General features: G+C 45.6%; 1 protein-coding gene across 1 annotated transcript; it reads right to left on the reverse strand.

The window, feature by feature from the left end:
* On the reverse strand, positions 1-13,651 carry LOC144150208 (lysosomal aspartic protease-like). The gene is made up of 8 exons (XM_077682056.1): positions 13,491-13,651; positions 11,390-11,486; positions 10,290-10,407; positions 7,633-7,814; positions 6,533-6,789; positions 4,828-4,969; positions 2,012-2,110; positions 1-309 (listed from the first exon to the last, which is right to left on the reverse strand). Exons 1-8 carry the CDS (start codon positions 13,547-13,549, stop codon positions 133-135), a joined length of 1,131 nt encoding a protein of 376 aa, XP_077538182.1. The 5' UTR covers positions 13,550-13,651; the 3' UTR covers positions 1-132.
* Positions 13,652-15,939: the final 2,288 nt, after the last annotated feature.

Below are 15,939 nucleotides of genomic sequence, written 5' to 3' on the forward strand. Positions count from 1 at the left end.
TTAGAATGTGTGCAGAATTTATTTAGGTAGGTTTGCGGAGACACGTCTGCCGAATGAAAGAATTGGAGCAGAAAACAAAAACAAAACACGTTCTCCTTGAAGTACTATCGGGAGGCATTAGTGCTACTCCGCTTAGTACGTGAGCACGCGGGTGTAGGCGAAGCCGATCTTCTTGTCCCACAGGAAGTAGCCGGTCTCGAAGATGGCGTACACGCGGCGAAGGAAGTTCTGCCCGAGCAGCCAGACGCCGTAGCCGGGCTCCTGGTGGTCGCGGTCAATAGCGAAACCGCTGTAGCAGACAGCGCCAACCTGTGAGTAAAATGTGAGAGGAGAACAATATTTATATGTAAAACCGTGTCATTCTGCTGTTCAACACACGTATCGTGCAGTTGTGGCGCGATAATATTTAGTGCATTCAACGTGGTCGTAAACTTCCTCAGCGCCGAGAGAAAGGCATAGAAGAGCACCGTCTGCGGGGGGATGTGTGTTAGTACAGAAGGGCAATATAGGATGAAAAAGGTAGAAGGTGTTCCGAAATGCCTGGTTTGGCCACTCCGCCCTTAACAGCCGGCGCTTACTCTGCTTTATAGAAGGATGGCTTAATACTGGAGAAAGAAGAGTAATTTATTCAGGTGTATTGTTGTGTAAAGTAATAAATATCCAAAAAAGAAGATGGTGTTTGCTGCGTCGACGATAACGCTCCTGTAGATTGGCGCTGTTCGGGCAAGCGCTGTATCATTTACGTCCATTACAAACCCTCCCATTTTTTGCTACGTTCCGTGTTATTTTATATCCGTTTAGTTAGCAGACAAATTTTCATACGATACACATAAACTGTTTCGCAGAACGTAGAAATATTAAAATAGAAAAATAAACATTGTCGCCTGCATTTCCATACCACACGTCAACAGCGTACGAAGGGGAAGGCGGTTCTGAACTACATTCTACGAACATTTTAGATCATTTTTCTTTTGTCGACATAAAGTGACTTGTTTATATAACTTGAAAATATTAAATACATGGATTGACAATCCCCTTTTTAAAAAAAGGCGACATACATTTGTAACCCTAGAAGTTTAGTGTCTCATTTAATTTGTGGATTTTGTTTCCGATCTCACGAAACTCCTAAATAACGTGCACCACTGCCACATTTTTGTTGCTGTATCCATGCTTGAGGAATTTGAGTAAAACATTGGTTTTTAGTGCGCTGTACTTTGGTACACGGTGCTGAACTTTGGCGGTGGCGGCGGGGATGTCCGAGTACCCAAGCCAGCTAGTAGACACCGAAGGCAGAAATCAAACGGAGACGGAGCATCTGGTGAAAGAGTCAGGGTGACGGCGGGACGCTCTACTATGTTATCATCATCTGCCAGCGCGCCGCCACCGTTCAATATGCCTGACTGTCTCCCCGTCACGCTTTCGCCGTGCAACGCGGCCAAGGAACGCCCTCTCCGTCACACTTTCGCCAGACAATCCCCGTGCGTTTGTGGCTCATCTGAACCACGTGATATTTGCCAACGAAGTTCAAACACAATTTGCAACACGATCGGCGGCAGCGACGTCGTGCCAGATAATGGCGGAATGGGGCGCGGTCGCGCGTTGGCTGAGAACGAGATCACTTCCTGAGACGCGGCACCTACGCGCCGTGTGCGAGAAGACTGCAGTTCGCGCTTCGAACAAATTTACCATTAGCGAACGTATTAATCGTCAGGTGATTTTATATAGTGCGACGGATTTGATTGTAGTGAAAGCAACACAGAAAACCGTTACGGAAGAGTTTTGCTGTGCGCTTTAACGGCCGCTGCCAAAAGTTGCAAGGAAGACTAAAAATTTCCATGTTTGCTGAAGATGGAATAATATTTCAAACTCATTTTGTTCCTGCTAACATGATGGCGTCATCTTTGTATTTGTTGGATCAAGCTACTAAACCGACATTTTAAGAATTTAAGCGGATAAGGTCAATGAACTTCTCTTGGAAAAGGGGGCTCCTGCCTTGAACATTTACTCTTACCTTGACAACGTAGTCCTCAGGGCGGAGCTCGAACGTCTTGCCAGAAATCTTGAAGCCAATAACCGGCAGGCTGGTGACGTTTTCGCACTCAACGACGTACTGCGTGTTGATAAAAAAACGTTTTAAGCAAAACCACTTAACCTACAGTAAAAAAAAAATGCGCTGAAGTAAGCGAGCTTGCTGTATTACATACTGCAAATACCATCGCAAAAAGAAATCAACGGAAACATTCTGATGTGTATGTAATCTGTTTTGTTGGTTAGAACCAGGTCGCTTTATTAAACACATCTATGTTCTTTAAAAGTTCAAAGCCCTACACCTTATCTAGTACTTTCCGCCTATTCGAAATGGTAGAAGTACCAGAACCAGCGTCCCTCATAATATGCAGTATAAATATTTTAAATGCGAAATTGCTTTATAGTTGGCTATTAGGTGGTGAAAATGTCGCGCGGGGCTGAAAACAGGGACAGTGCTTTAAATTCGTCAGATATTCGACAATGGTATTTACGGTGCAAAGGTCGATGCCATCCGAGCAAAGACAACAACGGCCTCTGCAGCCTAGGCGAGCTCTGAGTCCCGATTATGATATAATACTAAACTGTAGCCGGTGCTATAATCAGCGTTTTAACTGAGCCTGTGTATTGCTAGAAAGGAATAAAAGCAAAAACAAATCTTATTTGTCAATATCACCCTGGCAGGGAAGCATACTTGCTAATTGACAGTTTGTACAAGGTTTGATTTTTGTGCACGATGTTACAGATGAGAACAACAAAATAGAACTTATATAAGATACTAGCCTTTAATCTGTCCGTGAACCTTTCGTTCCATCGTAGTGTGAGCAACCTGGCTTCGAAGCGGGCGCAGTAATTTTGCTGTAGGCTGAGAGATTCTCGGAAACTGGTCATGTTCTCAAAACGCTGTTCTTACGGAGTTCTGCATGAGTTTAGCAATTAAAATACAGCGTACTGCAGTTTTTCACAACCTGAATTACAAAGACCTATAAAAAATACAACCAAATAAAAGCCGAAGGAAGAAAGAGAGAGAGATTGAGAGAGATTGAGAGAGAGAGAGAGAGAGAGAGAGAGAGAGAGAGAGAGAGAGAGAGAGAGAGAGAGAGAGAGAGAGAGAAAGAGTCACTTTAATGGAGACCAGCGATGTTAGCCGAGCCGTCGGGCTGGCTTGCTACGCTAAGGAGAGAAGGAAAACAAAAAGAAAAAAAAGAGAAAAAAAAAACTTGAAGAAGAAAAGATGTCATTTGATGCGGCCAAACTTTTCAATCACCAAATTTTGTCCAGTTCTGTGCTCCGCAGAAACTCTAAAAGAGGTTTGATTGCACGGGCAGCCTGACTGGGACACGACCATAGACTCAAAACAGTCCTCAGCTCAACTTCCACACCAAGCTGCCCGCACAAAGATAATATGAGTTTCTGTCAATGCACGGTGTACTTTGGACACACACATAATATGATGGATGTCTTCTCGTGAACCACATATAATTGCTGCCTTCGTGTACCTGGTCGTCGCGCGTTCGGTTGCTGTGTTAGCTTCTTTGGGTATGTGTCACAAACTATTTCAATAGCAAAATTATTACCCTATAGTATACATGTTTATGCATCACCCCTTCTGGTGCAGGTAAATGAGATGTTATTGGACGTACGATGGATGGAAAAACGGTTGAAACCTGCTCTTGTAAAGACTACGTCAGCTTTGTGCTGTTCAGGGTTGTGTTTTGTGTATGAGCAACCTTAGCCACTACTCCCGCTTTAGTGGCGGCAGTGAATCTTCTTGATAGTACACAATCAGCGTTTGTCGGAGAGATTGACCTCTGTTTGAATACACTTTGGGGCCACCACCAAAAGGCGGAAGCCCTTCTTTGGAGTTAATAATATAGAACTGCCCGCGCCTCTCGACAGTCATTAGTTCATTGTGCTACTGGTCACCAACACTCGCGTTTTATTCCAGCTGCGGTGGTTGGTTTAGATGCAAAGCATCTCTTTAACTCGCCTTGTCCCGCGTTGTCGCGGCGTGTTCTGCATCCCTCCCCCATTCTCCTCGCCGCGGCAGCTGCGCGCTCCGCCGCTTTCACCGCAGCGCCATCTGTGCGTCAGCGCGTTCAGCGCGCAGCTTGCGCTCGGCTGCGCTTGCTCCCACCGCCGTTCCAGCTGTCCGTTAGCGCGCAGCTTGCGCTAGGTTAAAAATTTACACCATCTTCCCGCGAGGGGAACCTAGGGGTAGATGCGACGCATCGGGGGTGAACATGCTGCGTAAATAGGATACACAACAACAGCAATCCACACGCTGACATCGCTAACGTAACGGAAACGCCACGGCAACTCCCGATGCGTCGCATCTACCCCACGGTTCCCCTCGCGGGAAGATGGTGATCATTTTTGTGATGAAGGCGAATTTCCACAATCTTAGTGTGTCGAGATTCTGTGGCACGTGCACAATCCTAAGTTGGTCCAAAGTGATACAGAATCCCCCATTATCACGCCCTGGTAACCCACGTGTATATTTGATGCGTGAATACCCAAGCCATTCATATATGACTCCCATTGCAGCTAAAAAGCATGCTTTTGGCGCACTCGTATCAGGGAAGCGTAAGGTTAAAACGACAGATTGGAACACAGTCGTGCTTCCTACTTTCTTTTCAGATTGGTTGGGTCTTAGACAAGGTGTTCACGTGATCGTAAAGTTACATAAGCTTAAAATACTTTCCGCGAAGAATATTTCGCTTGTTTTCAATGCTCTAGTGCAGCGGTAACATTTTTTACACAAAGCTAACATCACTCCGACCATGGCCCTTAAATTCTCACCTCGCCGTGGGTGTTCCTGGTGGCGTTCAGGGTCTTGTGGATGAGGTCGATCTGCTTCTCGGGACCGTAGATGAAGGGGAGGGTGGACACGGGAACACCGGTCAGGTAGTCGGTAACAACCCAACGGGGACCCACCTTCACGCTGTTAAAAAGGACACGCGAATTGATATGACGCTCAAAAAAACTAGATTTGTCCCATTAACTCGGCTACGCTTGCACGTTTGTAACTAGTATAAATCGGAGGTTTTCTATAGTGAATGGAATCAAAATACTCTCGGAATCGCCATAAAAAGAGGAGATACGCGTTAAAAAAAGGCAAATCAGGTGAGTTGGACCCTCTATTTAGTTTCCAGATAGGCTCAAGACAAGCAACTCCGTTGCGATCCTGAAGTATAATTTACGTGTTGAAACGCAGTGCCCAGCGTATGAACCGACCTGAAGGATGCCAAAGCGTGTTTATTTACGAAATAAATGTGTGTAAGACAGCATAGAAAAAAATTGGATTATAAAAAAAATCACACTGTCTAAAAACTGGTAGTCCAGGCGCTGGAACTGAGGCAGTTCAAGCCAAAACCTGTGATTCCACCGAGAGGCTAAAAAGGAAAAATGGCGGCCGTGTCTTATCACGTGCCGAACAGATTCTAGAAGTGTTCGAAGCGAACCGGTGGTTGGAGCTGTATGTGCACAGGAGGCCATGGGCTTGCACTAATGTGGAAAAGGAATGTCACGTGAGGATATGTGGACAGTTTTTGTCTGGGAACATTTGTATCGGGTACTTTTTAGAAGCCACGAACAACGAAGCCAGTTGGGTCCGTGCATCTTTTTTGCAATAATATGGATGCGCCTATCTTGCAGTTAAACCTTGCGATGGGGGGTAGGGCATCCACCATTTTGCCTATTCGTTTATACGAGTTTTACAAGCTTTCTGGACTGAAAATGACACGTGTACAGACACAGAGCACGTTCTTAACTGCGGTTTTGCTAGAATCTGACCTTTGCTATGTGGTTCTATGTCTCCCGATGGCAGCGTGCTCAAGACAAGCTGGTGTTAGAAAGCGCACAGAGAAACTTGCATGTTTTTGGTGATATTTTGTGTAGTATTTCATGAAGTATCTGGTTGAGATGTGCTTTGAACTCAAACCGCGTGGCAAGCTTCGTTCAGATATTGTGATAGAAATGTGGCATGCACTTACGGGGGTTAAAATCGACCCATAAAACATTTTTTTCATCAGCATTCAAGTCAACAGGGGTCTTTTTCTTAGACTAGGTGCTGAGGTAATTTGCCCTTACGTTCAACTAATGAACTTGTAAATAAGATGCCAATTTAGACGCTGTGTTTCTGCGGGCATTGCACTTCCCTTCATAGGTGGCCAACCTGAGGCACAACTATTTCAAGTGAAATTGTGCCTGGTTACCTAAAAATATACGACATAGTGAAGTTTATATATTTATAAGTGATGCAAGAGTTCTTGCGCGTCACCCCTTTAATCATTGAACCGTTTTTCGTCAAAATCGGTTGGGATCAATTAACCAATCAAAACTAAACTAACCAAAACAAAACTAATAAACTAACCAATCAAAACTAAAAGAAAATCTAGGCGAAGCGAATGTCCTTCACGGAGACCCATAGGTACTTTTTAACAATCAGGAGAGTTCGGGTATTGTTTTCCGACCGAAGAAAAGAGGAGCGGGTTCTAGCACCCACCCCTGCAGACGGAAGAGCCACTGGTCGGTGGCGCTCTGGGTGTAAGTGAGCTCTCCCTCGTAGTGGTCCTTCTTCTCTCCGCCGAGCACGATCTCGCCGTCGTAACCCTCCGGGGTGGGGTGCAGGTAGAAAGAGAACTTGGGCTCCGGCAGGAGGTTCTTGTAGAACATGGCGTCGAACACAGACCAGTGCTCGGCCGTGAAGCGGGACTCGAGGCGAAGACCGACGGCTCCGTCGAAGTAAACGCCGTTGTAGATCTGCGCCCGGGGAGAGATAACACAGAAGACGGCCGGGATGACACACTTCACGCAGCTCTACGCATTTCACTCTACCCGACTGTTTGACGGCTTCCGCACTGTGTCTGCAGGGCGTTTATTTCTGAGCCTAATGAAGTTGTAAGAGCGAAGCGTCATTAGTTTATTTTATTCTTTCCTGTGAATCAAATACTTCCCTGACAAATAATTGTCATGTTTACGGAGGGACCGCAAGGCGCCCGAAAACACGTGGACACTTCATCCCGATCATGCGAACATAGAACATGAATGCAAACCAATATTTACCAAATTTTATAAAAAGAACTACACTTTCACTAGGCAAACGAGGACGGCAACAGCACCGAGCTCCACGAGGCTACTCACCGCTGATATAAGTAATGTACTTTCATAACACCGCAGTGTGAAACCACACGCTTAGTCTTGACCAGAGAGTGGAATATAGCCAGACATTTGCGTATGGTGTTCCGTCTCGAGAAGCTTATAATGGTGTTGCATCACTTTTCATTAAACTGCATAACAATATTCCACACTAATTCCCCCCGCAAAAGGTGACAGCTACAAGTATCGACGAAATCCAAGGGCAGAAGGGGTTGTACATTCGGCAACGATTTAAACTCATCAGCACGCTTGTCTTGAATTGGAGGGCTAAGCAGATTTACTGGCAAAATGGAAAAAACAAAAACAGGTATACCCCGCTTCCTTTCTACAGCAGCTCCATCTCTCTCACTTTTTCCGCAGGAAAGTTGTTATTCTTTATATTTCTAGGTCTTATCAGAATGCATGCCAAAGCGTATGCATGGAAAACGAACAGGTGGCGCTGCGTACCTTGGGGTCAATGACCGTGGCCTCAACAAAGAGCTGCTCGGGCACCCTGATGCCAGCGATGTTGAGAGTGTCGCGCGCGGCCGTTCCCAGGATGCTGCCGCCGCCGACGTATGGGGCGCTCACCCAGATACCGTAGTGAGCGTAGGAGGAGGACTTGCTGTTGTCGAAAAGAGTGCGGTTCTCTGCATGTCAGAAAAAAAACGACTTTTGCCACTGACCATCCACGGAAAATGCCGTCTCACCCACAGGCCGCAGTCACAATGAAACATGGAGATGGTACTAAAAAATTTGGTTTTTCCCACTTCATTTCATTTACGCGCATAGCAATTCGCACCGCGGAGAAAAAATCAGAAATATTCTGTCGACGCACAATCGTTAGAGTTTCCGTAGATGACGTCACAGCTTAGCCTACTTGAAACATGTCCTTTAAAACATATCTTGAAATTACTGCTTAAAAGTGCGGGCATTTGTTATTTTGTGTTGTTTGGGTCTAAAAATGAAGTTTCCACACCGGCCGACGTCAACGCTGTCGCCACCTCTTAAGTGTATTGAGTTTGTGGGCGTTTAGACACACAAATAACTACAATATTCTACCTACACATCGGCTCCAGATTACTCGGCCCGTTGTGGTATGAAAAACTAGTAATCACTAGGAGACCCTAATTACAATATTTTGCATAGTAACCTGTCAGATTTTGTTAAGGAACATACTCTTCACGCACAATAAAGAGAATGAAATACAGATGTGGTGGAAACGTTTAGCGTATGTTTGAGTGAAGCAAATCAATCAAGCTCTTGTAACTTGCTTGTTATATGTAATAGGCACAAAGATATTTCTTTTACTGTCTCCGTTGGAGTGTACTTGCTCCCATAAAGCGGGAACACGCTCGCCGCATATTTATTGGGGACACCAGCGTAGCAAAGTAGTCAATGGCAAGCAAAGCGCCAAAGCATAAATGCCAGCCACGGCACATCGATATACAGTAATCCCTCGGTATAACGAAGTCAGCGGGACGGCGAAAAATTTTGTTATAAGCGGTATTTTGATATAAGCGACCACTCGAGAAAACTAAAGTAGTTGAGCTTTATTTGCGCCACAACTGCGAGGAATCAAAGCACAATGCGTTCAGTGAAGCAGAACTTTATTCAGATGCAAGATAGGCCGTGAGCTTTGACTGCTTCATGTTCTTGCCGCGCCCAAGCAACCCCGCTCCAATTTGACCAAGCAGTGACTGGCGTCCGAACGCCTCGCAGAATGCAGAGCGAATGGTGAGGAGAAGGCAGTGACCAATTTTATGCAAAGGGGGTCACGGAAAGCTAAGAGAGTTTCGCGCAGGAAAGCGCCGGGAATTCCACAGCTCGAAGCTGAGCTTTTTTGTTGAGCTCAAAGGACGATTACCGGCTCATTGTGGGCACGCAGCACAATCATGAAAACTGACCAGTTTGGCCCCAGGGGAGTTGCATGTTTACTGGGCAGTTTTTTCCCGAGGTGTGCAGCCGTAAAATTTGCAAAACGAGTTTTTGGCCGCCCCGCTCTCTACGACACTTCTAATTCCATATGCTTCGAGTGTCATTTTTCGCGCACCGTCGCGTCCACGCCATTGACCAATGCCTATGAACAAAATTCAATCAACGTACTACGCATTTCGACCGGTTGTCTTAAATCGGAAGGCGCAAACTGAGCGTGACCGTATCTAGAAAATCGCAGGGGAAACACCAGCTTATGGACTCGCCATATTGACCGCCTGACACACCGCTGGGTTGCCACCGCTCGGCGATGCCTCCGCTCGCCACTTCGCTCTAAGCGGGTCCAGCTCTACTTGCACTTCGAGTAATGCGGCCTAAAATGCATGTATTTTGATTGGGACTAGAAAAAATTTCGAATAAAGCGATATTTCGAGTAAAGCGATTTCGTCATAACGAGGGATTACTGTGGTAAAAAAAAGGCCGGTGTCGCTTTCCCACAACAAAAAGTGGGTGTAATAGTTATTTCTCGGTAAAACACAACCGCGCTCAAATTTGAATTTCATGATGAAGCTCCAAGATTATTTGCAGTCGTGTTCATTGTTTTCACTGGCGTTTGTGAGGGAAAGGTAGATACTGTCTGGTCAACGCGTAATGTTCAATTTAAGGGCCAAGCAAAGGGTTAGAAAACACCAGTTACCTGCGCTTTACAAAGGTATTTTGCTGCTCGGGATACTACTAAGGAAAAGCTAGGAAGTCCGCCTTCCGGGTTTTCATCTACATCAACCTTGATGGCCTAACAGAAACAGCCATGCATTTTTAAGTGATGTGCATCAAGATATTTGGGGGCTTGCTTCAGACCATTTCACACACATTTGACATTTACAAACAAATATCAGAGTTTAGCGCTCGAATTGCCAGAGCTGCTTCCACACAAGTTGGCGCCTTCAGTGTGGCTTGCACCGACATTTGAGAAGACTTAAGACGTAGTGCGCACAGAGTATTAATAAATGCCACAAAAGTAAATACAGGACATTTTTCCCCAATGCCCCAGAGGGATATAAATGTAGATTCTGAAGTAAAGTCAATAATGTCGTAGCTCTTGGATGCCTGCTCCTCCTCCTCCAATCTGCTTTCCTCCCGTCACATGTCCGCCCGTACGAAAAAAAAAAGCAGCGTGGAATCCTACTTACCGCACTGCTCCAAACTGCAGCCAACGGACGGCACCCAGGTAAGGTTGGAGGCCGTGTCGAAGATGACGTAGAATTCTTGAGCGGGGGTTCCCACAGTGATCAGGCCATAGTACTGGAGCTGCAAGGATAAAATAATTCATGCACACGCCCAAAGACGTACTGGAACAATATGTCGTTTTTTTATGTCTGGTGAAAGAGATAAGGTATCTTTGAGTGTAGAGACAATGCGATCAGTGTACAATAAAACAGAAACATTCGAAGAGGAAGAATGAGCAAAATTGCTTTTTTTCCCGTTATTTTCAGCATAGCTCGACCTGTTCCGTCAGATGGCATTGTGTATTACTATGTACTTCACTGTGGCTGCTTCTTGCTGCTCGTAACAAAAGGCACTCCAGTAAGGTATAATGCGGGCCGAATGGCACTGTTTCGCTAACACAGTGATCAAAGAGCTCGGCGGGACCATTGGAGTTAGAATAGGTTTCTGTTTGCTCCGACGGGCTACTGTTTCAAATTTCCTCTTCCATAAAACCGTTTAGAGCAAACGGTTTGCTCCAAAATAGAAATATATTTTTTATTACCCTTGCTTCTTGGCTATTGCGGGTAGTAATCAATTGAGTAGGGCCCAAATAAGTAGTTGGAACAGCAGGAAAACGCACGGAACGCCTACATTTTTCGGAAAGTTTGAATACTAGACAATTGAATTCAGCTCTATCGACGCCGCTATGTAGTGAGAACTTTTAATTTAGGACCGTGCTCTCGTTAGCAAAAAAGCGCTGTTACAGAACAGCGCTGTCCATAATTCGTTCGCAGCTCTCTTACAGTTGCACATTGATCTGCGGTTTCCTTCACCTTCGGGTCGCCGTCCTCCTAATCAAGAAACGTTGTGCATCTTAAGAACAAGAGCAGGGACATACGAAACTAATGCATCGGTCTATGTAAAGTTTCACACGACCCCGTAAGTTTTCGAAAGCCACGTTTGACTTTGATAATGCAAATGAAAAAAAAAGCGCATTCCACAGCAATTATAACGGCGAGTATCCGCGCATATAGTTAGCCACGAGAAAGTTTCGGAGTTAATGAAAGAGTGTCCGCAGTCTTACCTCAGTGTGGTTGAGGGGGGTGGAGTACACCTGCACCTCTTCGCTGCTTTGGCGCAGGTACTCGATCTCCTCACCCTTGTTCCTCCTCAGGGGAATGCTGTGGTCCGCGAAGAACGTGCAACAAAATAAACACCGTAAAATATGCATATTATAGACATGAAAAGCACCTATTGTGGACGCATTACCACAAAATGTGATAATATATATTCTACCGCTGCTCTCTGTAGGACATAAATGATAATCTTAAATCGTGGACAGAACCTTCCTCCTACCAGTAGCACGCACAGATTAAATGTCCACATAAAGGCTCTCCGTATCGGTGCTTGCCTGTTTCCGTTTGCTGGACAGCGGATTAAACTCGGTAATAGATTTCCCTCTGCACGTAAACCGTTCCAAAGGACAGTGAACAACCATTTTACGAGAACAACGCGTAGAACTGATAAAAGAAAGCAATATATGACGTAAAAAACAGTAACAACAATAAAATTGCGCTGCCTGCAACACAGGACACGAACTTCAGAGTCCCCGAAGTTGTTCTCTTATTCCTGGACGCCACAAAACCATTTTGGTAGCAGCTGGCCATAAAGTCTGCAGCGTGTTCAATGCTACCTACTAGACTGCAGTGGTGTTACAAGATCTTCCCGGTCTGCCCTCACATGAAACCGGAATGTCTCCCGTAGCTGCACATGTTTTGGCTACACAGCCAAGTGACGACAGGGTTATATTCTCGCTTCAAACAACTGCAGCTTAGAGCGCGCTGAACGCTCGTGCTCCCATAATTCCATTATGTTTTCCCATCAAATGGGAATGTCGCCTTTGCGGAAATTGACATGAGTCTAACCTGGATTGGTTGCACCAGACATGAGGGCTTACCAGTGGCCTGCATATTACTTGCGGTTCCATAGGAATCGATAGTAAACACCGATGCCCCAGTTTTCTTATTATTAACACAGTAAGTGTTCAGACATATCGGCGTTCTCCTTCACGCAACTACGTAAGTATGGCGTGTACGCCTATCGCTTGCGTCCTACTGCAATTGCTACATGGCACATAATGCCATATTTACAGTCTATGCCGTCACTTCGTGTGACAGTGTTATTGTGGACAACAATAGTAATAGTAATACAATGATTCACTTGCGTATCACGACCATCTTTACAATGCCCTATGCAAGGTGAAGGCCTTCCAGATTTCCTTCCAATCTGGCTTTGCATCATAACAGTAGGATGTGGCGACTACATATTAACAGTGAACCTTGATTCCCGCTTATCCTACTTCTTACACTTCCGGCCTAGCTGCTTGAGTTTCTGACCTTGAAACCGGTTGTCGGGCGCGAGAATGCGTGGCCTATAGAGGCTGTTGGCTGATTTAATTACTTTTGCCTGCTTTGGCCCAACATAATAAAGTGCCTTAATATTGACGGATGCGTCGAGCGCAGGTAACAACTCTATCTCTTCTCCTGAGCGGGAACCCTATACTTTAAGCCGAAAGTTTCTTTGCCTTACTTGTGAAGCATCAGTTGTTTGAAGCCATGTGAGCTGAGAAAGTGTTTAATAGTATAATTGTATGCACTGGAACGTTTGAAAGATAAATAGACAAACGGTAGCTTGACTGCAAGTACCTCACAAGTGTGCATTTATTCCTCCTTGATACTGATTATATTCATAACTACTCGCATTTGGGTAGTACCTCCTTTCCGAAAAATCGCTATAAGTGACGTCCTACAATAGCAGATTTCTGCACTCCGCGTGGTTTCGATGTACGATCGAAGCTAAAATAGTAAAAAAACATTGCCATTTCCACCAACCTGTGTTGTAAGCAAGAGGAGACTGATGAGTTTTGCATAGGGGTTTGATTTTACGTATGCACACCATAACGCTAAAATATCCAAGAAATATGCTATGTGTAGCCTTATGTGCGCACGCGCGAGCCGCTTTGTTGTTCTTGGTTGCTTAGGCCATCGACACTCTCATGGTAGTGGAAAATAAACATACTTCGACGAGACGGAAAAGAACAAGGTGTTGGTCTTGTAAAATAACTCGTTTCTCGTGTCCAAACCCACATAGTTGAAGCGCTATTTAACTCTTCAGGAGAGTCTCACCTGATTCGTGCGGCGGCAACGCCGATCAGTGCGATCAGCGCAATACAAACGGCCCTCATGGTGGTGCGTTAGCCCTGTCCGAAGACTGGATGTCCCTTACTTTCTCGAGCGTGGTGTTGGTCGGTCTAGCATCCGTGAACTGTCGCAGGCCGCCTTTAAAGGATACCGACCGTCTCGCATGCCCTATCGGGACCCTGCTGAGTAGAGGCGTTTTCGTAGGCCTCTCCACAGACCCTTGAAACTTGACGTGTCACAAAGAAGCAGACGAAGGCAGCAAACAACATCATCCGACATGTAGTTCTGCGCATCTGGCCAAGCGGAACGGTCTCCGAAAGCGACCAGTGTCGTTGCTTCTGCTAGTGCGGGGAATAGACGAAAAACAGCAAACCCAACAGAGGTTTGCACCTGGTGCTTGGAAGAGGAGGAGGCATGGCAAAAACGGAAACGTTGGTTTGCGTTGTTTAATAAATACCTCTGCGGAGTTTCGGTTTTAAACACGAAAGGTGCGGGAAGCACAGTGGCCTAATGCGAACCAGTACCGTGGAACTGGCCTATAACAAGCCAAAAAAATAGGCTATGGTTGCACGTTTTCAGGTTGAAAAAAGGTCTGTTTAAGCAATCCTGTGAGCTTTTTTTGTTGGTACCGTAACGACAAAGCGATACACAGAGAAGATTGACTGAGGGCGTGTTGTGGCATGTGTTACATCGAACAGCAATAAGACAGAATATTTCTGCTTCCGTGTGTGGTTCTCCTTCCTCTGTCCCGTTTTTGCGCTGCTCCATTCAGGTTCAAAGATCCAGGTATTCTCGTCAGCTGGTTGCGCAAGAGGTGTTACAAACCGTATACACCTCTAACAGAAAGTTATAGCAAATTGCGGGCACAATTTAGTCATTTTCGCAGTGCTTCTCCGAACGAGTAGTAGAGACAAACACCAAGACTGGTTCGAAAGAGAACTGTTGAACATTGGTAGAGAAAAAAGCCTCGTTATCCGACGCAAAGTAAATGACTTGGGGATTTAGACTTGCCCAAAAAACACACGCCACGGCTAATCGAGCCAATAAAAGGGAGTAATGTGAACCCGATTTTCTTATACAGGAACCATAACGGAAATAATCGTAAGAAGGGTAGAGTTATGTGCCTATTTCCGAACGCATTAAAGCAGTACATGACCCGCGAAGTCCCCTAAATCTACCGTTCATCGATATCCTATATCGTTCACGTAGTTTATTCCGTTGATTGACGGGTTATTAATATGCATTTCGGATAAATAAAAGTGTCGACAAGCAAATTTCATAAATGTTCCTTGTGTACAACGTAACTTACAATTCAATAAATGAATTTTAGTTCCGTCAGCAGCCAAAGGGCTTCCGCAAAGGTTGACAAAACAGGCCAAGAAAACTGCAGGTGTTCAAAGTGCAGTTTAGGCCGGGGGCGAGAGGTTGGAAATTCGATGCGCAGTAACGGAAAGCAGGGAATCTTTTCAGAGCGGGATGTTGATGCACAAGAAAATATTTTTTGGCGATGAAAAACGCTTTCCACGATATGCAGCCTGCTGACTGTCTGCTCTGGCGTTTCTGGGCCCTGCCCTCCGCTAGTAAGCTATGGTTACTAGCGTACTAGGGGAAGGACATTAACAAGGAACTCACGAACTCGTTTGAGCAGCGACCGGCTTTACTGACATTACTGACTTGTTCATGCGCGCCGATTCCGCGTTCCGAATTTGTTATTGCTTGTTTTTCTTTAGTTTTTTCCTGGCGCCCCTGTGCCGGGTGGAGCGGCAGTTAATCCCCATTATTCCGCTGTATCCGCGTTTGCTCGGCATGCCATCATTGTTATCCGGTCTTTGTCTCGGTCCGCTGGGTTCAGCATTTGCTGATTTACACGGGGAGAAGCCTAGATATTCTGTTGGCCCGACGGTGGGCTTCCATATGATCTTTTTAGCGGGTAACTGTTAATTTGCTCAGCAAGCGAAAGCACGTACCCGGGCAGCGGGTACCGATGGCGCACCCACCCGTTTATCGTCCGCAAAAACTGTTCACACCTGTTCATCCATTGCTGACACGTTCCATGGCATTTCACGCGTTCAATAGCGGGCATGCATCCGAAAGTATAAAACCGTAAAAAAAAAAACATTCAGCAAGTTCAAACAGAAAAAATATTCAAAAACAAAAAAAAAATACTGCCTGTTAATTCTGTGAAGATAGATGAACTGCAAAGCTGGACGCAGAAGACGGAGAGCACGAAACCCACCTTGTTTGTTTGTAATTCGCTATTGGACATACTTCGTTGCCGTATACCTCCATGAAATTTGGAAGGACTCGATCTCTATTCTATATAACAAACATAGCGCTGTCTGTTCCCCTACCGCGTCGTTGACATCCTACTGTCCGTTGCGCTGCTGAGCACGAGGTCGCGGGTTCGATTCCCGGTCGGCGGCCGCTTTTGTGA

The sequence above is a fragment of the Haemaphysalis longicornis genome, unplaced genomic scaffold (genome assembly GCF_048455015.1).
Source record: "Haemaphysalis longicornis isolate Haplotype H1 unplaced genomic scaffold, Haemaphysalis longicornis Haplotype H1 scaffold_8, whole genome shotgun sequence".
Lineage (NCBI taxonomy): Eukaryota > Metazoa > Arthropoda > Arachnida > Ixodida > Ixodidae > Haemaphysalis > Haemaphysalis longicornis.